Genomic DNA, 24,152 nt, shown 5'->3' with positions numbered 1-24,152 from the left:
AATCGTCCGAAATGTGTGAAATTATTTAATTAGACCTTTCTAGAAAATTAAAAAATATTGTAGAGGGGGACAAACATGATGAAGATAATTTTTTGTCTAAATAAATATCCTCTAATATCTAAAGTAACTTGAAAAAATTAACGAAGTCGAACTGTGAAAAATAGCCGTTTAAATTTGCCGCCGAAAGTAGCATGACGTGACGTAACGGTTCTGTTCGACACGTCAGCCAAAAAAGCCACCTATCTCATCTATATCAATCAAAGAATAGGGAGAGGCAAGCTAGAAAGCACATACATACAGTCACCAAAGAAATAACAACTACAAAGTTACTAATGAACAAACATATGATACGTTAGAGGGCGATACGTCAGTCAATAAAATCCTTTTCAAGGTTATCGGCCCAACACAAGATTATTAACATCTGAGGCACCAGAGGGAGCAACAGATAAATTTAGTAAAATATAAAATACAGAACACTAAATTTGTATTCAGATATAATCAATATTACTTTTTGAAAAGTGGTCAATAACTAGTAAACATATTTAAAAATGAAATCAATTCTTTTTTAATGTAAAATAAAATTGCCAGAAAGTTATTAACAAGGAGCAAACCACTGATCCAAATTTTGTTCACAGACTTGATCAGTAAAATTAAATATTTATTTACAAGATTTCCTGATTGTAGTATTGTATTAAGAATTAAACATATTATACCAAATTATGCTTATCACATAATTCCTATCTGCATTTGTTTAAAAAAAGACTGTCTGTAGATTGAAAATATAAGTACAATGTATTAACAACACAACATGTGGCACAAAAATGGGATTAATAAAAGTAGCAACTGCTTCGATTGTGTTATTACGTGTTACATAAAAGAACTAGTTGTATTCCAATTTTGTATTTGATTAGCATACATTTTTATTTAATTATTAATATTTACACATCATGCTTCAATAACAAGTTAGGAGCAAATATAATAATGTTATTGGAATTTGATCCACTAACCAAAATTTATTATTAGGTATATTCGAAAAGTGTATAATTACTTTCTTGCTCAAAGCTACTAATTAATGTTTACCTAAATTTTAAGTTTCTACATTCCACTTTTTTTAATTATCCTGATACCATGAGAATCAACAAATATTGTTTATGGTTTATGGGTCTTTTACCACCTGCCAATATGCAGCTGCTTGCCATAACGCTCTTTCCACGAAGTATCTATTCAAAAAGTGAAATTGACATTCTTCGATATTCATCATTGTTGAATATTATCGTCTTCATTTTTCTAAAAATTTTATACGATTTCTTCTGACTTAATACTAGATAATATCTATATATGAAAGGTAAAATAAAACTATTTTATTTCATTTTATTTTCGTTCTTGGCGAAACATTTATCGCTTAAACCCATGCAACGATTATTTTTGTTTTGTTGGTAAATAATTGTGTATATCGCACTAATCATCCCGAAATAATAAAATGCGTCGTAGGTATTAGTCACCATCGGTTGTCAAGGTTACTTTTAAAAATAACAAATCAATTGGAATGTTAATAACAGGAATTTTTTAATTAAATCACGATTTTCGATTTAGTATTTACCATAAAATTTTTACTAGGAAAAGCATAGGATCGCATTAAAAATTCTAATTACCTAATCGTATTGTTTTTTATAGAGACGTTGTCATATTTACACTTTGTTTTCAAGATACGGGGTGTTAATCTTTTTAAAACCTGAAGGTAGTTTCAAGAAGAAAGTTGGTAGGAATATAATTTTAACTAGTATTTTCTTTTCTTCTAAGATATTTCGAATTGGATAGATACTATGATAAAATAGTAGATTACCTAAGGTTTTGTTCTTACTGCATGTTACTAGGACACACCATTTTCAAGATATTTAGTAAAATGTTATACCATACACCTACATATATTGGTTAAGAAGCATTTATTTATATCTGAATGTACTATCAGAGTATAAAAGATGTTCGGTCGCAACAGCTGGGTGCAGGTGTGGTCCGATCGGAGTAATTTTGATGTCGTTGTATAGGTTGGACTCTATTTTGTGATTCTATGGGTAGGGGTGGAAATATATACTGGGTGTATCTGTTTTATCGTATCCGATTAAGTTTTGATGATATTCCCAACGTTATTCCTAACTACCATTTGTCATCCTCGTAAATGTAAATATCAAACCAGCGCAAATCCAATCCGACCCCATACCGTCATATTTCAAAACAAGCAGCGGTTTATTTACTGCGTTTATGTAACGGACTCATCTACCGCGATGGTAGCGTGTAATGAACGACCTTTTTTTTTAGTTTTGTCTTGCGTACCTAATTCATAATCCCACGGTTCGCAACAATTCATTCTGTTTCGAAACGCAATAATCAAATTTCCAAGTACATTTCGCCCGTTCCATTAACGAGGCGAGAAAAATGTCAGCCAGGAAATCGAAATGCTATGCGGAATCGTTCCCACAGTATTTAGAAAAAGTATATTTTTAAGGTCGCTAGGTTCTTCCGGGTAAAAGGGAATTTATCGTTTAAATTAATGAAAGTACCGTAAGCAATTTGGCTAATTGTTAAATCGTTATTCTAGTCGGAAGAGGAAAACAGGGTACAGACATGGTATTAGAATTAATGAAAATGCTTGTATTCGAAGATATTAATAATAATGTTTTCTGCGTCGACGTAATTTGGCACAGTCTCAGCTACACATTCTCCGTACTTTAATGAATTTTCAGAATCTCTTACCAGATATGTTTTTTATTTTACTTGACCGTTTATATGAAAGAACTGTTTGTTAAAAAATGGATTTAGTCCTTTTTAACATTCCATTCAGACGGACTGCTTACTTGCTAAGTGTGTTCTCATTTCAAAGACTAATCAGCACGTTGAATCTCGTATGAATTGACATTTGTACCACATTTTAACATAAATTTTACCAGCCACGATGCCTTACAAAGCTCAGGTTCTTTTTATCTTTAAATTTCAAGATTTTATTATCTTAAATAGATATATCGGGTTTACTCAAATGCACAGATGTACTTGACATTTATATAGCGTATTACCCAGTGCTCCCTCTGTGCGTCATATTTTTTTGAAATTTTTTTTTAATCTAGATTTTGAGATATTGTTGTTGAAAGTTGTTCATTTTAACATAGGTTTGTTATATGGCGAAGATGGATGGTGCGGCTCTTTATTTGTCCATAACTGAGAAAAAAATGTAGAAATTGTGAAACAAAACTTTTCCACAGATAGTACACAGTATTTATCTTATTTTTGATGTAAAACTAATGTAAGTTTTGAACATAGTACAGCTGTATTAATTATAAACAGAAATCAATAATTGTATTTCTGTCTGACTTGAGGAATAATGTGGCAACGTCTCAATCAGTTGACACCAACATTTGAAGGACTTGATAAAAACGAAGTTGATTTCAAACATATACATTTTCCCTAAATCCCATGTACATTGTTATCAACGATAAATTATCCACAACAGATGATTTTTTATAATGTTTTTAAAAAACTAGATTAATTAAAAAAGACTAGGAAGCTGTGATATATTTATTGGAATAAAAAATACAGTAGATAAATCCTTTTAATATATTTAATGGTTTATAAAAACATCGTTACCCAGCAATATTTAGGGTTACATAAAGTTTTCTTTACTTGATTAATATAATTAGTAATACTTGAGATAAAAGCATTTGTACGGAATAACAAAGGAACATAAATATTTCTCAGCAAACTTTATATCTAAAAAATTAGGTATAGTTGCAAAACTTTTGTAACTAGTAAAATAGAGATTAAAAACACGAACAGTGAGTAATAATGTAATTTCTATCACAGAACCTTCAAAATTGCATCCAACATTTTCTTCGACTTGGACGAGAGGTGGGCGCGAGTGTCATTTCATTTCTTTAGAACTAAATTAACATAATTCTCGTTGTTTTACCAGTTCACATGATTTACGGATTTTAAATAAAGGATACAAATCTTCGCGAGGATAATACGATATATTTGCTATATATAATAATTATATTGTACATAGTTTACACACAATACATTTTTGAACGCTTACGCATCTTTACCCGAATTTGACTCGCAATATCTCCGATGTCCGAGGTGTGTAGGTTCACAGTGTGTATAGCTGCTAGTCAATTATTAGCGCTGTTGTCACATCTACATAGTCTTTATGCGTTTATTAAATATAATTTAAAACTATTTATGTTGTTAATTAGTCAATATGTATGCTATGTGCATATGAGTAGATTTCTTTGCTATATAGATAATGTTTATCGCAAATAATTTCAATAGAATTTAATTTTTTCAAATTGGCAGCGGGCTTTAGTCCTATAAGAAAAGCATAGGACCCCCTGCGCTCCTCACTTCCCTCGGACCCCGATGTACCTCCTTAATCTTAAGCTCGATACTGGAATTTATGTTTATAAAATTTTAATTATTTCTTGTGTGTTGGTTTAATTAAAAGGTATTATCGTATATTATCGTATATTGCAAAGTTTATGTTTTTTTGCTGTTCCTGGCAGTTGTTGAAATTCTAGAAAACATAGCAAGACATGGATTATATCAGCAAAATAATTAACGAACTAAAATTAGTGAAAGTCACGTACAAAGACAGGAATTACAAATACCAGGACAATTAAAATGTTTAAGGCTAAATTAAAAACAATTTCCTTTTACTGTATCACCCGTATTTGGCTGACGGCCTCGCATATATTTTTTTCACAATTCAGAAAAAATCGTTTTCGGTCCTGTCGATTGTTTGTAAATGTACAATGCGTTAACCCTGACCCACCGACGGCTCTGTTTTCGTAATTGGAAGGAGCGACTTTCGTTTTGTTTGAGATTCACTTAACTGTTCCATTTAAAGATATTTAGGAGCTGGGTGAGGTCATTTTTAATTTTATCCAGACGTAAATATAATTCCCTGTCGTATTCATTAATGCTTCTATTTTTAATTTATTGCTCGAAAGTCATCCGTTTCATAAGAAAATTGTCGTAATTTCAGAATATATCGGCACAACGAATGTTTAATTTTGTACGGTCTGGGCCTGAGTATTTTGAAATGTACTATTTTTTATTGTTGGTCACGCTCGTTGTTAGTAAGAAAATATGTTTTTCCATTGTCATACATGCGTATTTTAAATTTATGACTTTATTTTTATTATTGCACAAAGTAATTCAAGAAAAGAAATTGAAATTGGAAAAATAAATGTCATATTCTATTAATAATGTTTATGTAATGTAATGTTTTTGTCAAATAAAAATTGAGTTTAACAGGAAGATAGAGAATATTTTGAAATTAAACATCGATTTTTGTTCTCCTTTAAGTTGATAACTTACATTATACATCTCAAAAGTGCAACATTCGCTGAAATCTGTTGAATATTATTTCTGTTGCCGTAAATGAACTTGCTTTGTCTAACAGCACATGTAACTGCATAATCACGATTTTATATGTTCATTTCTAGCGTTCTCACATTTCTTGCCTCTATCGCCATATACTTATTGCTGCGCGCTGCTTGTACGTTTATTTATCGTTAGTATCTCCATAATAATGCAATTACTTTTGTTTATGGTAGATAAAGAACGACCTGAATATTTCCCTGGTTATTAACGAACAAATAAATTTGCAGTTATACGTACAGGTAAAGCATACGTATGTTCCTGTGGTCAAAATAAAATAAATGTTGGGGAATTGCGTAAGAAACAATTTTTTTACGAATATAATGAATTGTAACAATTTCTTTTAACGAAAATTGTTAAATGCAACATCCTTTTGCTTTACCTGCTTTGCCTTTCTAAATATTAACCAGGATTTTTCTCGTATTCAAAAAAAATTAGGCAATCAATCAAAAGAAATATAAACTTTTACTTGTATGTCATTTCGCGATAAAATCTGACGTAGGAAAAGTAATTTGTAAGGAAACAAGCAATTTGTTTAGATAATAAAATCATTTTGAAATCTCTCCATCAACGTCGACAAACACTAGCACCGTCTCCATTAAGCTAAATTAATTTCACCTGCAAATTTCGCTCTTTTCACTTCGCTCTTATTGTTCTTGGTCCTGTATTGTTTTGATATGGTAATTATGTCTGTGCTCACTTACTTAATACCGGTCGCACACCAGAATTTCTCGTTTGTTGTGAAAAAAGGTCGGTTGTAGCCCAGAATTTCATTAGTGGTCGAAGTGAGTAACCTTGACTTTAAGCTGTTTCATTTTTTCAACGATTCTCTTTTGTTTGTAATTTCCTCGGGACAATTTTGAACCGCAAACCACATTGCTGTCTTAAGCCATCATCGACAGTGGTCTTCATGATTAGAACTACACACGTTTCAAGTAAATAGAGTTCTTTCTTTCTGTATACCTATAAAGTTTTTTTACAGCTCTCTTAAAAAAAAATCATATGTCACATTCTTGTTATGCCTGTGGTTTTAATATTGAGATGGTAGATATTTATAACAGGGGATTCATGATGGGATCGCCAAGTTATAAATTCAAAGGTCACAAATATCAGATTTCTATCCACGGTTGGTATTTTAATATTTGGGCAACATCTCCATAGATCTTAAACAATGCAGGTTTTACAAGGATACAATTTATAATGGCTTTGTCTTGCGTACAAAAAAATTCTTGGCATTCATTAAATTTGCGTATTCGTAAGAAAAACATTACGAGGTTACTTTGAAGAGTAAATAATTGTATTTGGACACATTAGGTATGATTACACTGTTATCTATGGTATCTAATATTTGATAATACTCCAATATAGTAGCAATAAATATTATGAGTTGATAAATATTTGTTATTAATCTTTTAATAAGGCTGGATATGCAAAGAATGAGAGTTTTTAATGAAAAATCTGACAGTTACTTTTTAGACTTAACGATGGTACCTATTTAAAACTACCTCAAACAAATTCCTACACATAATTTTTTATGGTAAACTTATATTAAAATTTAAAAATAATTACTAGAAAATGGGTGATTTTTCTAAAACAACAGAAACCTTTTGTCAGAAATGACATTAGCAATTACCTAAATGCTCCCAATATCTGATTGACTGGTTGATCTGTTGATCTAGTTCACAGAGTTTTACCGTTAATTAGACAAATTTTTAGATCGCGTTTAATCAACTTGCGTCTTCGGAAATATTTAAATAAATGAAATATTTTTTAAACTACAACACCACAGTTTGTATATACTGAATTACATTATTATTTATATTTTTTTAGTAAAAGAAAGTATTGTTCGTTATTTAACTTTCCCCCAACATTGACGTCCAACAATTATGGTGACTTTAAAATAACACGTGGCTAATTACAAAATACAAAACAATCTGCTCTTACTAAATTATTTTCCATCGTAGTTCGTAGTTTCGTTTTATTGATGCACACTGGATAGTTTTACGTGCCTGCATTTTGATTTGTCCCATGCTAATCAAAATAACTTAGCCACTTTAAGAATCTTCAAAAAATCTAATTGTAGTCACCGAAAACTAAAACCTACGTCGTACAGTAAAACAAATCACTATATTTTTTCAACTTTTTCAACCAGTAGGTGTATTGTTTGCTGTACTTGACATGTTCCCAGGCTTGAATTATTAATTACTCAGTCATTTTAACTGTGGGAAATACACACATTGCGCGCACAACTATTTCCATTTATTTCCATTTCTTTGGGCGGTGGGTACACTAATGATCACCATTGCACCTGATTATTGTCTGAGACTTTATGTTTTATTATAAAATTCCATGGCCTGGAACGAGACTGATGAGTGTTGCGCAACTAATACCACATATTTTCACTTTTTGCTTGCTGAGAACCAGTAATTTGCCATTAAATAAAATATTTATTATAAACGTAACATTGCGTAATACGACACAATGTTTCGAATGGCACTCGGTTGCTAGTTGTAAACGTCTTTTCAAGTGATTTTATTAGATATCGGTTACATAACTTAAGCAGTTGTTAATATGTTTGAGTTTGATCTCGGTGACCTGGTGAATATGTATGTTTTATGCGCTTCTAACGCGTGTTATGACCCCTGGATTGCCCTCTGTTCGTGTACACTGGGCGATATTTAACTACGTTCCTATGATGAAGGGATGATTTTTCCGATACTTCTAAGAAAAAAGTCCCAGCAAACACATATTTTAAGCCTACTTTCCAAGGTATACAGTATGTCCGCGGTTAGGGTGAATAAGAGGATTTTTTTCAAATTTTTCAAATTTTTCAAAAAAGGCACAATAGTTTACAACAGCAGCATCTTTGTTTCTTTTTATGTAGATATATATATTTGTATTAAAATATTGTTTAAACAGGTCAGCAAGTTCAAATTGCAAAACAACATGAGCTGATGATATTTTAAAAACTCGATTAACCTGCTTTTACTTGATATTTCGCGTATCGAAAGCTTTTTAATGTTTACTATGCGAAGGGTATTGATTACATCTTTATGTGTACCTTCGAACGTAAATTTTGTTTCCCGACTAACATAAGGAGAGGCTGATTAGAGGTCGCGCGCAATTTAGCCCTCAAGATCAAAGCAACCATTGAAAGCTTCGACCCTTTTCCCGCCGCTTTGATGTAAATGTGTACAGTGTCCCAGTTTTGCTGTTTGAAGATCAAATATAATGTATCAACTGAACCAGACATGTTTATACATTATATTTCATGACAAACTCCACATACCGTAATCGAAGCTGTTTGTGATGGCAGAGTGGGACAGAATGACGATTCCTTTGTCAGAATTTGTGAATATCCATAGATATATCTACCACAGATTGTTGAAGTGAAAATTTCAAAATTCCGCGATTTTATTGGCAAAATTGGTGTCTATTTATGTGATCCGTCAGGAAAATCCACTCTGTATATTTTTACGCCTTAACAATACTTTTCCTGACCGCTAGATTGGTTAGTCGGTCGTCCCGTTTAGCAAACCTAACTCGTGTCATGTGTGAAGTCAACTTGCATATTCCAATCGTGTAAACAATGATCAAGCACGTGCTACTGCGATAATAGTTGTCCAACAGATAATCTTTCCTACAGAAATTGTTTTTGATTGATTTAAGATGCCTAGCACCGACTGGGCTGATTAATTTTACAAATTATACTGACTGTTGACTGTTCCATGATTTCTTTCTGCATTTTTTACAGAATAACAAAAATGTCCTCCCTCCACGGCCTGCCGCCCCTTCCCAAGAGCCTCAGCGGTTTCAACCTTTTGGAGGGCCACCAGGGGGGCGTCAGCATGAACCCCCCGACGCCGATGCGTAGCAGTTCCATAAGATCTACCGCCCAGCAGGTACCCCCAGGTCATCTGGTGTACCCCCCTCATCCCAAAGTCAACGGCGAAGTGGCCGTTTCCCAAGTTGGCGGCGGAACTTCTGGTAGGAAATCCACTAACCTAGACACCCAACTGGCCATCCTCAGGCGGGAAATGGTGAGTCACAAGCTTTTAGATCTGTATTATTATGTATGTATGTCGGAGAGTAGTGGAATTGTTTTTCCACCGCGGCACTTAGGCCTTATTAGGCCCCTTGTACACTCTTCTTCATTACTCGAGTACTTTTCCTTCACCATCCTATTTACTACACGGGTGGCTTGGTGGCAAAAACTCGTACAGTTTATGTACGATAGCATGGTCTTGAGTTGCAGAGATTTTCTTTGCTCTGTTCTCATTACAATTTATAGGCTGTCACAGCCACGTCCCCGAGCCTGTCTTAGGTCACCCATCCAAATTCCAGCCTGCGTCCGTGATGCTTACCTCGGCAGATCGAAATCCACCGGCCAAGACACCCGGCTAGGTGGTTATTCGCTACAGTACCTTTCAAAATTGTATGTTGCTTTAAAAATTGCTGATACTTTATTGAAATATTATAAACTAACTGAGCATATTTTTTACGTTGATTGGAAACAGTAACTTAATTATACTCTTGCTAGGTATAAGCATAAATTCACTTCATGCTCAATTTCGGATAAAGGAAACATTTTTTTGTTTCGTTTTACTCGAGTACCTCGCATTACTTTCTCGAATTATATGAGCATTAGCGAACGAATTTCATTGTTTCATTAATCACGACATATGCTACATACACATAAGTTACATATTGGTAAACACTACGTGTCATTTGCAATAGGATAAGATAAGCAATAGTTTCACAAGTTCCAATTTTATTGTTTACGGATATGTGCCAGAATAGTGTTGTAAGAATAAATATATTTTATAAATAGTGTGTGGGTATTATTGCAATTTTTTTAGTTCGCCCATAGCTTTATTTTTGTTACCTCAACATTTTTTACTTCTAAAAATAAAATTCGTTACGTGGACACCACGTAACGATTTTACTGATTTTCCTTTTTTGGTAGATATGTACCTAATGTGTTGTTTCTTGACCATTTCCATAATTTCCCTTTTCTGTTTCTCGTTTTTTCCTAAGAAGCGTTAATCTGGTAGTTATTGACACTTTCATTTGCCCATCCTGGACATTAAAATCGAGGTGCGAAAAACAGAATATATTTTTTTGATATGGACCTACTGACTTAACCACATTGATACGATTGACTTTTTTGGAACAGTTAATTCCACCAATAGCTCTCATTTCATTCGTAACAATGTACAGCAACTACTCGCATCATGTAAGCACAGTAATGGCTGATGCTGTTCTACTTTACATGCCCCGTTTATCATTCTCGGTTGGGCGTTATGTAGTAATTTTTAGGGAATAACATGTATTTCCTAAATGTAAGTGTTTGGAATTACATGATTCGTGAGAACGTTGTTGTGTGATATCTTCGAACTGCTCGTGTGTCTTGAATGTTTCAAACACTTTTCGCTACTTAAGAAACCTTGATTGTCGCCTGGTTACCGCCCTATACAATCTTGGCGTTTTTCTGGGTGTAATAAGGTTAAACAGCACGAACTTCCCCTTGCGTCGTGATGGAAATCCATTGCAATAGTTCAGTTTTGGAGTGGTAAAAGGCACGAACCATCGTACCGACCTTGGAGGTTGTTCACTTGGAAATGCAACGCTGGTGGAGTCGTGTTGAAATTTCTTGGGCTCGTTTCTGTGGAATTATAATTAAGATTGTGTATTGCAGAAAAAAAAGATAGGAAGTAAAGCAATAAAGTCTAAAGTTTTCCAGATTTAAAGACCGAAAAAAGAAATAGGTAGATCTTCAACTTTGACAGATTGAGAATCCAAAATACTGCAGCCAGTGATGTAGAGATTCAAAACAAAATTTCTTTAACGTTTTTGTTCATGAAGTATGTGGCAAATCCTTGTCATCAAAAATAAAACTGAGAACAAGTTACAACGGTCCTCATGAAAAATTAGGTTCGTTTTTGAGAAAAATTAGTTAAATATTTTTATTAAACTGGTTTTGCTTTTTTAATAATGTTCATCTCTGGATTTTGGTTATTGTAATATCACAAAAACTTTTTTTGGTGAAAGCACCGACTGATGAAATCCCATCGAGAATTCTCTTTTTGGTACTACCTTGTATCGTACAAGCGTGAACTGAATCCTTCTGAGAGGAACGAAATAGTAACTGTTTAAATGCCAAGACGTGATTGATTTTTTTTTTTCGTTCGAGGACACGAACCAATACGTTTTTCAGTGAATGGACAACGCCGCCTCTAGGTTAACTGATGGACTCGACTCAGTGTAAGCCACCATCGAAAACTTGTTGCGGCTTACAAGGCAATCGCGATGTCGTGTTGTGTAACCCACAACCCGGGGCGATGAATTTAATAGCGTTTGGTGGCACTAATATTTTCATTGTCCTACTAAGGCATTAAGTAACTGTCCAGTGGAAATGTTACCTCAGTACCGAAGGCCGCGGTGTTTTAAACGTCCGATCACGACGCACCTGTCATTATATTGTTTTTGTGGTTTCTATGCCTCATCTTATAACGCGGAAAATATTACGTACATGTTTAAAAAACAGAAAATCTATACGTATTTCATCAGTTTCGTTGTACTTGGTTTCAATTTGAAAAAATAGAAAGGGCTTTCAATTATATCCAAATTTCTTGAGAAAATTGTAGCTTAGAGGCCACTAGAAGGTGGACAAGCATCGCGAGCCTTCCCCTGATGGTCACCCTTCTAAGTACTAACCGTGATTAGCGTTGCTTGACTTTTCATATCAATAACATGAATGGCCAACGGTAACCAACATAAAAGTAATTAATGTATCTATTTCTGATAATTACTTCAATTTCGACGTATTCATCGGTTGAGGCGAATCGTCTGAGCGTCTTCAAAATTAAACGCAACATCAATTATAAAAGAAATTCTTACAACGGTGAGGCGTGATCGATGTTGAGTAATTAATTAATATCAGTCCGCTTAACGGGCGTTATTTGCGAAACAAATGCACCTGATACAGTTAATAGAATTCACGCTAGTTACGCGTCAGCGACGTAATACATTTGCCTTTTAAATTAACGCTCGGCTAGCGAAGATTTAAAAGATATTTCCTCATTTGATTCACAAAGGAAATAAATAATTTTCGAGTTAAAGCTCTTCTGGTCGCGCTACACCTTACATCCTGCTTAGTATCTGAACAACGAGACCATAAAAACATTAGGTTATCTATAAAAATCGTGAATTTATGGAGGCTCTTAACGTTATTCCAGGTTCACCGACAAGAAGGCTATGCAAATGCGCAGGAAGAATTGTATACTCGAGTCACCGGGTTGGATTTATCGCGTTTCCTTTCCTGTGCTAAGTTATTTATTTTGCTTTGTTTAGAGGATGAAGAGGGTTTTAACAAAAGATATTGAAAACAACTGCTCTGCGTGCTAATACCCCGACCAATATTGAATGTAATTCGATACCCCGCAGTGGTAAGATAAAATAATTCTTCAGTAAAACCACCAGACATATACCGGTTAGAGTTTAGTCTTCATCAGTCTGCCATAGGCGTTGGTAAATTTACAAATAACTTATTGCCTACGATTAAACCAATTCATTAAAGCACCTAAGATACTTTGACTCTGCGTGATAATTTCATTTTTGGTATAGTTTGCACAGAATAGGTACATACAATTGGTAACTGGTGTTAAGTTTTCTGGGTTAACAATGTTATATATGTCATTTATGAAAATAATGTGCAACAGAGGTCCAAGGACCGAACCTTGAGGTACCCCGTATTCTAAACTGATTTATTGAAAACCAAACCAACTTGAAGATCTTTTGAAAGAAACTTAACAATTTTATGAGATATCTCGCTCTCTCATCCCCCCTCTCTGCCCTCTCTCCCCCCTCTCTGCTCTCCCGCCTCTGCTCTCTCCCTCCACCTCTGCCCTCTCTCTCCCCCCCCTCTCTAAAATTTTACGTAATATCGATAACAAACGAATCGGTCGATCAATTCGTTTTTCATCTAATGGTTTCTCGATAAAAGTCCACTAGTGTCCTTCCTGTGCTAATTTGTATGAACCGATGACTTCAGGTCAAAGCGTTAATAATTGAGTTTTGCTTTGGACAGATTTATTAAAAGTGACAGCAGAATAAGAGCAAAAGGACTTACTTCTTTCTGTGAAACCCGAACAAACTTTTTTGTTCTTTGTTCGCGAGTCAGACCCGTCGCTTTGGTGGCGAGGCTCCCGCTTAATGCCGCCGACTTGAAGATTATTATCTTTACGTCGGTCTGTGCCCAACCACCGCGACGTCACGCCGGGTAAACAGGTGTATAAATTTTCTTCCCTCCTGCCACCCCGACCACCTGTACGCGATCACGGAGTCTGGTAACGACGGGAAGGTTGGTTAATTAACGCCATCCTGATGGTGACCGGATCTGAAACGCATCCGGGCTTCGTTTCTCATTTGGTGAACTTTGACAGACCACACCAATCCTTAGACTGTAAAAGGTTCATAGAATCATATAAGCATACAATGCTTCTTTTCCGAGATACAGTTAAAGTTTTCTTACAAAAAATATGCTTTCAAACGAGTCGACCAAATTAATGATTTGTTAAAGTATTTCCGAAGTCAGTTGAACATGTATAAAAACGTCTAGCAATAAAATTTAATGTGTTTCATAGGCGTACCTAAAAAAGTTTTCTGCTAAAGTTAAAAGATTATAATAATTTGTATATAATGTGTAGAAAATTCCTATTATACGTTCATTTGGCCAACAACATATTTTAATTATTTGTTCTTAAACAATTTTATATATTGATGGTAAATTTCGTTTTGTTCCGTTTCATAAGGTCTCCAAAATGCCATGTTGTAGTAATATTAGTAAAACAAATACCCCTCTTATTTCTCCCTTTCGCAATTGTAATATGAATGATTAATAGAAGGTGCCTATAATAAATTAAAATTACCTGAATCACACCAAATTACGCATTGCTGCACTGCACTGCTAGGCAATTTGTCAACAACTGAGATTTATTGCCCTGTCACCCAGAGCAGCTGTGTTATATGCCGTTTGCCCCCGCGCGCGTTCTTCAACTGGGCGTATACATTTCTACCACCTCCACTTTTAGTTCGACCAGACCTGTATATGGGTATCGCTAAATAAATATTGGAACAAATATTTCAATGCTGAGTTGCTGCGTCAGCGACCGAACCTGGTATAGTTACGATATCAATTGGAACCTGTGAATCTTAAAGCATAGGACCGTCTCCACTTCTCTTGAAATTTCTTCCTATGCTTTAGCCATGATGTGTCTCGTAATTTATACTCGAATAGCCATTGGGCGAGTCCGGTATTGGTAGATCAGTCCGCCTGATGTAGAATCGACGGCGGCGCTCTGGTCGTCAAAGCAAACCTGTATTGGTCCACTAGGTCGTAAATAATTTTTTACATGGTATAAATCAAAGATTTACACGTACCAAGTCAACGTAGTATTATTTTAAATATATGTATATGAATGTTTGAAAAGATAAAATAGTGAACAATATGATAAAGAAATTAGGAAACGGATTAGCGAATTAAGTAAGATATCAAAAACGACAATTTATTGCGCAATTAAAGAAGGAGACGTTATTAATCACAGTACAAAGAAGAAACGGAAAAATACAAAATTAAAAAATATTGACGATTTTACCAGAGATGTAATACGGCGCACAATCTATATGTATAAAGAAAATAAAGTTCCTACTTTGAACATGATTCGAGATAAATTGAGCGATTATCCTGATTATAATTATAAATCTTTAGATACTTTACGACATGTTTTATTACAGTGCAGTTTTAAACATAAAAAACTTGACAGTCGTATGGGAATTATGGAATCACGACGTATAGTAGCACTTCGGGAAGATTATTTACAAAAAATTCCAGAATATCGTCAACTAAATAGGAATATAGCTCGGAATATAGTATTTCTAAACGAGACAGGACAAAATTTTTCTGGACGCCTATGGATTCCGTAGAGTTTATGAGTTAAATGTTTTTATGCGGTTCCAACTGATATCGTATTGACTATACATACTACCAACCTCTTGGTTCTTCAATTGAGATCGGAATTCCAGGGGTATTTTTTAATACTGTATTTATTTGTGGTATACAATAGACAAAGAATAGATTTTAGGAAAGAAAGTACCAATTGACAGATAAGTAATACATTTTTCAAAACTGTCTCCTAGTATCAAGAAACCGAACATTGTTCAAACCACGTGAAAACATAAATAATTCTCGGAATATTTTACCAGTCAAAACTAATATTATACTTTACATGTATGAGTAACAGTAGGTGCTAACAGATTATATAAACAATTTAGTCAGTGCGATGAGAGGCTTGTAAAAGATTTCATAACCACTTCCTTGATGTAAATTTCATAATACGATTAATTCGTCTCTTGTATAACAGTATTCAAAACAGCGAATTCAAAACTTCATAATTTTACCTCCATATACTAATAAAAGATTACACAACAGATCAGGCGTTTGTTGCAATGGGAATCTAATATTTTGCAAAGGGTAATACCGTATAAAAAATGTTTGATTTATGTAATAGTCTAATAGGACGTTAAATGTGGAAGGCACCACGGGTGCTATAGGATAATAACGTCCTCGGAAAGTACATAACCCCCATCAGCAAATTATCCTTATAACACCCTTGGTATCTTAATTATTACAAAGTGTAATTATCTCAACTTTTATTAAGCTAAGTACTTTTCGTTATCTCGCTCCGGAATCAAAGTATATCCGCGGTCGCAAATGTTTATCGCTTCCCAGCTCGGGCGCAGCCAAGCACGAAGGGCTTCGTCCTTTGCCTGGATGAAACCCGATCAATTTCTCGGCGTAGCGTGACCGCCGTTGGTCCATATATCTAATTCTCGTATAACGAACGGCTCGGGACCATTGGAATCTAGGCACGTCTCGCTGTAAAATGTCTAAATCGTAAACCATAAATTATGAAATAATCATAAGGCGCGCAGCTTCGCTTTCCCGATTTTTAATTGCGAATCGGTCCACGAGGCCATGCATATTTGTTGTACAATCTTATATTGGTTGGCAGTGTTGGCACTATACTAAATTGACCAAAAACTGGTGTTTTTATATCACTAGTAATAGAAAATATACAACTGTCATAGATTGAACTTCAAATTATGGCTTGATCTAATAAAAAAATAATCGAAAAGGTGCGGATAATAAAGGAAGGTGGATCGGAGTGGAATAAAATTTCTGACACCTGGAGACATCTTCAGGAACTACTGAAAATTCTTCTTCGAGACACTGTGAGAAACTGTTGTTGATTGTGAACTATAGTAGGATCGTATTCGATGCAAAGTAGAGCAAAAAGTTGTCGGTTTTTTATCAAAGGAAAATCGTGTCATCATTTTTAGGAGGCGTAAGATAAACCATTTCAAAATTAAAACGAAATTGAATGTTAAATCTAAAATACCGCTGCATACGCACTGGGTTCTGGTAGTAGCTGTAGTCGCCCAGGTGCATCGGGTGTACGAAGTGATCCGTTATACGTCAAATACTAACCTGGCGAGCTTGATCGTAAATCAGAAAGCGACTCCAAAAAACAAGTAAACAACAGTGACGCGTACAGAAGTAAAATGTAGTACATATGTGGAATTTAAAAAACAAATTTGATTTATAAAAAATTACATTTAAAATAAATAGTTTATGAGAATAAAGGAATTTTTGTAGGAACAAGGCTGCCAGATGTGAACTGATCCCTTCGTCTCTTCATAATGTATTAAGAAATTATTCAATTTCTAAAACCCTTAAAAGCGTATGGCACTGGTTCTCTTGACAGGTAATGATTTATTACTTTGCATCGAATATGATCCTACTATAATTATCGATTCTCTTCAAACTCCGACTTCGTTTGAAACAAGATCTATGCCAAAAACTCAGGATTTTGCCGAATATTTTCCAGAAAAATCATTGTATGACATTGTGAATATTTTATGTTTATATGTCATTTGCCTCGAATCAACCAAAACTGTTAGGTAACTATAAAAGTTTTCAAGCAGGTCTTTTATTCTCGATTTAGCTAAAAAATATGTTTTTGTCTACGATTCAGAATAACAGGACATGCAATATGTATTTGACATTTACCAGATGTCATTTATTATTCACGCAAGTATTCCTCTTGTAAATGGGCATACTATTTCACTTGGTCGCAATAAATATTGTTCTAGTTAATAACGCGTAACTTGATATACTTGTGACATATGTTCGAACTATAATAAAGGTTAAATAGTTGTTTCAATCTGTACCAATAAACAGTATTGTCCTTGCTCTTTATTCTTATATGTAATACTTTTCATTGAAACCGATTTGGTATGAAATTTCTGTGAATGGCGTTTTATGTACAAGAAGGTTAACCAGTAGAATCAGTTCGTGACTAAATCTGTTATATAACATGTCAATTTAACTGTGTATGTTCTATAATTACTAGAAAATATTGGGTAGAGTAACTAAATGAGAAAATTACTTCTTAATTTTTAGTCGTACATTAAATTTACTGCAAAAAATTAATGTTTTTGTAAAACGAAGCGTTTAGAATTTTCGGTAAACAAAATATACTTAATTGTCTTTATATTTGGAAAATAAGAAATTCTGTAATATGTACTGTGTTAATCCTGTATCATGTTTAAAGTGAAATCGATTTGAAGTTAATTTCCACATTACGTCGTTTTTGTAGATTGCAAATGTAACTTATCGCTTTATTTTTAATTTTCAACGGTGACTTGGTGGCTTCACATCCGGTCCGATAGCACTTCAACCTTCTAGGTACCTACAGTACGCGCTGTTTAAGAAAATGATGCGAAATGATTCTTGGAATGAGGAGAATGATAAATAACAAATGCTATTGGTTGAAGAGGTGGTTAGTAGTGTGGCGACTACTAACCCTTAAACCACATAAGGTCACCCTAATTAGCAAACCTTATAACCTCAAACTGACAAACAACTTCTGTTATGGAACATATACAACATATTACAAGTAGGTACACGAATTGTAGGCAATCTACAATGCATGTGAATGGAGATAGTGCCGTTAAACTGTGAATTTGAATGTTTTTCATCGCTGGAAGCCATCAATAGACTATCAATTTTTGTGTATTTCATTTATCATTATTGATTACTCCTTGAGTTTTTTGCTAGGTTACTTGTTAAATACCGTTTGTGTAGCGAACACCCATTGAACAAAAGTAACTTGCGGCTAATCGTTGGAATTGTGAATGCGATGCGACTGAAGCGTGCCGTTATTTTTGAGGTTACACTAGCTTCTCCAGCGGCGGGGTACGAAAATTATTAAAAAAAGAAATTAAATTAAAAAAAGTTTTTCGACGGAAATTGAAAAAATAAACTATGTATTGATACGCGTCCCTAAAGGTCAATGGAAGCCTCTGTGTAAATATGACCCCTACTCAATGTTACCCCTGTATAAGACTGCAAAATAATTGTCTTTAAATTTAATAATTTTATTAATTTTCACAATAAATGTTTACCTTTAGATTTTTGTTGTTCGCTATAAAAAAAGTCTGACGTGCGCTGGTGAGCTGCCCTAAAATTAGGTCAATTGATTGAACTCGCGTTGTTGCCAAATTGTGCTAAATTTCCCCAAACTCGACACTTTTTGAAAAATAAACTTTTTTGTTCATTTATGCTTAATGCAATTATCCAAATTTCTAAGACACTGCAGATATCGAAAATAATTCAAATGCAATAAAAGGAGGAATTTTTTTGCCTTGTTTTCTTGAAGAGCGCATACTATATCTACTCGAAGCGTACAACTTGGTCGTTGTCGTCGTACTCTACCCACTAATTCTGTTAACAATTAATTAACTCTCACCTAGGTCGCCTATTGACCCGTAAAATTTCCACTTCGAACCCGGCCCTAATAGGAACGCATATTAGAAGGTTGGAGCACGGAGTGAATAATATTCTTGGCATGTAAAACCAACTTTTTACAATTGTGTTGTTGTCTTTCTCAATACGATTATATTACACGGCTTGTTTACAGCTTTTGTCTCGGTGTAAATAAAAACAAAATCATAAAACTCCCGTTAGGTAGGAAGAATTTGAAGTGATCAACGATAAAAGTGTAGTGTATCGCATGTAACTGGATTCTTTTGGAGTGACTGGAATTTGTCAAAGTAATGTAAAGATTCCTCGAGAACAAATACAGCAAAGTGCATGCCCTTGATGTGAGAAAAGGTGCGATATGCTCTAAGAATGTAAAAAACTAACTATTTGTCATTTAAATAGTAAAGTACATTAATATATTTAAGAGAAGAACTACCTCTGCCGACCTGAGTTCAGTTATAGACTAGGCGGTATCTGTTTTGGTTTGGATGAATCGTATTTCCACGGAGATTTTTGACTTTTTGGCTTTCAAATATCACTAGAAATGGAAAGTTTTCTATGCGCATAAAAAAAAACTTTTGGCGGCACAATATGTTAAAAAATTCGAAAAATGTCATTTTCCTTCCTATTTAATTTCTATTCTTTTCAAGAGTTGATTTTATGGGGTTATTATGGGTTATTTTATTCGACCAATGTTTAAACAAGCGCCAGAGCTCTCCCAATTGACGGATTCNTTTCAAGTATCTAAGGGCCTTGGTTTTTACTGTGCAATATTTTGAAAATTTGCATTTTTTTTTTCAAAATCTGGATTGCAAAATGTATAGAACCGATTTTGATGAAATTTGGTGTAATGATTCTACATAACATGAAGTTTTCTTGAGCCAAGTATGAAGGTCCTATACCCAATTTAAAGACCCCAAAAAAATTCCCTAAAAAGTAATGTTTTTTAACCCCAATTTTAGCGATTTTTTCGATTTTTACAATAATAATCATGATTCATTCGTTTTGTAACTAGTCATATTTTGTAAAAAATTTAATTACAAACATTTTCTGCCTCTTCCATTTTCGCCTAAAATCAACTCTTGAAAAGATACATAATTAAATAGGAAGAAAAATATGACATTTTTCGAATTTTTTAAACATATTGTGCCGCCAAAAGTAAAGTCCACGTTTTTTTTATGCGCATAGAAAAATTTTCATTTCTAGTGATATCTGAAAGCAAAAAAGCCAAAAATCTCCGTGCATATACGATTCACCCAAATATGGACTTTTTTAGACAGATGCCGTCTGGACTATTACTGCTCATCATAAAATTAATTTGTCAAAGTTTTACTCACTTGAAAAAAATAAGCCAATAAAGTTCTGTTGTCGGAACTACTGTAACAATTTACCGCGGCAGGGGCGTGCCTTGAATTTTTTAGCCAATGTCTTTCTACCTTTGTTGTCGAATGCACTTAATTCCAAGAAAGTGACGCAGAGGTCTTGGAATTCTAACTCGACAAATATCGTACGGACTGTATACGTCTTCGTAATAAATTATCTTTCAGTGTGAAGATTACGGTATAATTACACGTCATTTCCACCATTTGACTGCTAGAAATAATTAATTGCTAAACTCGGCACTAAGGCGATCTACCGATTCAAAATAATTACAGACTCCCCGAAAATAAAAACGGAAAACTCGATTTTATACGCCTTCACAGTGGCGACCACCCGCCTCTGGTTGTAACGCGTCTAACAACCGGTAGTTATTCCACAACTTCAGTATCCAGTGCATTTTAAATTCACCATCTCACGGGAAATTAACATCATAAACGCGTCCGCTTTGTTTTCAGAACATTGTACGACATCGTCAATCAGAGCTCTGTTATTAATCACTATAAATTTTAATCATCTCCGTAATTAAATGTGGACAGGGAGATGTTTTATCCCCCGCAGTGCCCTGTTTTTGCGAAAGAATTATTGTCTTGAACTTCATTACGGTAGGTGTAATTAGCGGACTGAGTGTTGTTGATGCCTGGAGTTGATGTCGCAAACGAAAGGATTGTTAATTTATGAATGCCTACCCTGCTATTAGGTGAAGAGTGGGTAATTTTCCAGTAATAGTTTCTTTTTAATGAAATATTGTTATATATGGCCCCACGTTGGGCGCCTGGTCGCAGATTGAAGTATGTAGGTTGGCGCTCTTCTGTCATGGCCCCACGTTGGGCGCCAGAGCGTAGATTTTGCTTTTTTTTCAATTTAATACCTGAATTATTTTGGGTTTAATGAATAACAATAACTTATTTTATGACACCTGGCTACTTTCAAAGGAAAAATGTTAATTGCCGAAAATTAGATCTAATAATTTAGATATAAGGCTCCCTTTCCTTCTCCAATTCATTGAAACTAGAAAATTTAACAATCATTTTTGTTCTAAGCGTTTTAACGAGTTGTCCAATTTCTGAATCAATTTATTAAGGTAAAAAATGGGAAAAGATAAAATAAGCTTAAACTAAATACCTTGTTTTTGTTTTTTGTTTCTGGTCGTGGCGTTAATAATGATTAAACTAAGTTTTAAATGGAGAATTATGAATATTTTATAATGTCGTGTAATAAAAAATTTCCTGCGTGTTCTCCGAACAAAGTGCATTACAAGCCGCCATAAAATATGGATGAGGGGATTAAATTTTTAATGGAGGCGCACCTAGGCCAACTGAAAAAGGAAATAATTGAATGGAGCAGCTGCAATGTCGCAGTTATATATTTAATAAAATCCAGTTGCAGGTGTTTATATTCCATAACGTAATTTTGTAAATATTTTTTATGATTTGTTAATATTATCTTTAATTCTCTCAAGTTTATGTATCTAGTTGTAACCACACAAAGGTCATCACATGCGATTATTAAAAATAACATGGATCTTGACATAAAAAACTAATCAAATGCAAATCCAAAAGTTCATTAGCATGTTTTCCTCAAATAAAATTATATATACGATTGTCTCCATATACAGTGTTTAAAATATGGGATCTTATAGGAAAAAAAAAACAAAAAGTTCCTATTAAGTAGGACCACAAAATATGAAAATTGTTTGTTTGTTGAAATTTGTTTTTAGTTTTTTAAGCTCTCGCGTTGTCAATGAAAGTTTAACTAAACCTCGTTTTTCAAGCACTCTTTGTAAAAGTAAATAATTTGATATTTCCACCAAAAAAAAAGCCAATATTACGTCTCTCCAAACGTCAAAATATTGAAACGACTTGGCAATCAGTTTGGAAATTATTACCGACTATTCTGAAATTCGGTTGTAGTTTTCTAAAATAGGATCGACTTAAGCTCTTTTGTTTAGTTATCTAGTTGGCTGTTTTACGCAAAGGTCCCATTGCAAAGCATACTTTGTAATGAAATTAATTATATCAATTAGACAACTGATACACGAGTATCTGTTTATAGAGCTCATTCTAATTAGCAGATAATATAGGCATAAAATGAAATAATGTGCTGATAATTTCTATCCTGATATCTCTCTGTTCGTTGTGTTGCCTTTTAGATGTGAAAGTATGAAGCGGTCACAATGTAACTCCATATTAATTTGTTAGATACAAAAAGTTATTTGTTTGCTTCGAATGTAGAACACACGGTTTTGTTGAAATTTCTTTTTTTCGCAAACCATGAAATGGTGGGAAGTGAGGCTTTGATCTAATGTTTCGTAATATTTTAGCAGCTGAGCAGCATCTGTGCAGAAATATTTCAAAATGTTTAAAAACTACTTTTAGTTGTTTCATATAAATCCCCTTGATCTAGGAGCCTAAGGAATATGGGCACCCTGTGTTATTAGTTTTGAAAATATAGACTCATTGTTACTATTTTGTTATAAATCATCACTATTTTGTTATAAATTAAATTTAAAACTACTTCACTAATACAGACAAACCATCAGTAATTAAATATATTCATTCATAGAGTATAGAATCCACAAACAACAAAAATCACAGATGATACAGATGTAAGCAAATACCACCATTTCCTAAAGAAGTAGATTTAAAACCTATCCATCGTTTTATGACCCTACTGATCTGTATTATTTTATTTTCAGTAAGGGAATTGATATGCCTCAAATATAAATAACACTTTCTGTAATTCAACTTAGTACAAGACAAAACTGAAATTACTCTTTCTGGATCGAATTGACCATTTCTGAAAAGGTGTTACATCTATCTGATGCCACGACTGGCCTTCGCGATCACGATCTGCTTATCCTTTCAACAACTAGTTCTCATTAAAAAAAAAATAATAAATGAACTTAGCGGATAAATCTGGTCGGTAATGATGATGAGTCACCCTGTGTTCGCGTTCGTGGATCGAAATCGCAGATCTCCCGGTGAATCACGATCGATTTGACTTTTTAATATTATTCACGTATGTACGTCGTTAGTCCGTGTCATACGTACTGACGCGTTTTACACAAGGCAGACAAGTGTTGCATTCCAAATGCGATAATTTCACCTTATTTGGCCTATATATGTTTAACACAGTATGTTTGATCTGGTTAGATGTTCTGTCAAGTGCTGTTCGATAGGCGAAAAAGCAGAAATTTCATTTGAAAGTCATTTTTGTTGTTAAGAGGCCTACTATCGTGTAAATATACTTGCAATTTATTTTGACATAAGCCTACTTTGAGAAAAGTCACTTATTTTCTTCACCGTAATATTGTAAGAGTTCAATTAAAAGCCTTTTTTCTCGAAAACAGTCCACATTAGGAAGTTCTAACAAGAGTACATTATTTTTAGAAAATAAAATTGTACATTAGAAATTGGAGCCCGAATGGTAAAAAACCTAACGTTAAAAAAATTAGAAC

General features: G+C 34.0%; 1 protein-coding gene across 8 annotated transcripts in view; it reads left to right on the top strand.

Moving 5' to 3' along the window:
- Positions 1-24,152, top strand: part of LOC108906452 (anaphase-promoting complex subunit 11-like) — a 60,152-nt gene that overhangs the window by 13,160 nt on the left and 22,840 nt on the right. For 5 of the 8 annotated variants that reach the window (XM_018709701.1, XM_018709700.1, XM_018709697.1 and 2 more), the window contains one exon: positions 9,185-9,470. In XM_018709701.1, coding sequence (XP_018565217.1) covers positions 9,195-9,470 — 276 coding nt within the window. In that variant the 5' untranslated portion in view covers positions 9,185-9,194. Of the gene's footprint in view, positions 1-9,184; positions 9,471-24,152 lie in introns of those variants that run through there. The other 3 variants (XM_018709698.1, XM_018709702.1, XM_018709703.1) reach the window with 3 other exon arrangements.

Source organism: Anoplophora glabripennis, unplaced genomic scaffold (assembly GCF_000390285.2).
Source record: "Anoplophora glabripennis isolate ALB-LARVAE unplaced genomic scaffold, Agla_2.0 scaffold47, whole genome shotgun sequence".
Lineage (NCBI taxonomy): Eukaryota > Metazoa > Arthropoda > Insecta > Coleoptera > Cerambycidae > Anoplophora > Anoplophora glabripennis.
The sequence above is the reverse complement of the archived record's forward strand: the minus strand, read 5'-3'. Positions and strand labels throughout refer to the sequence as shown.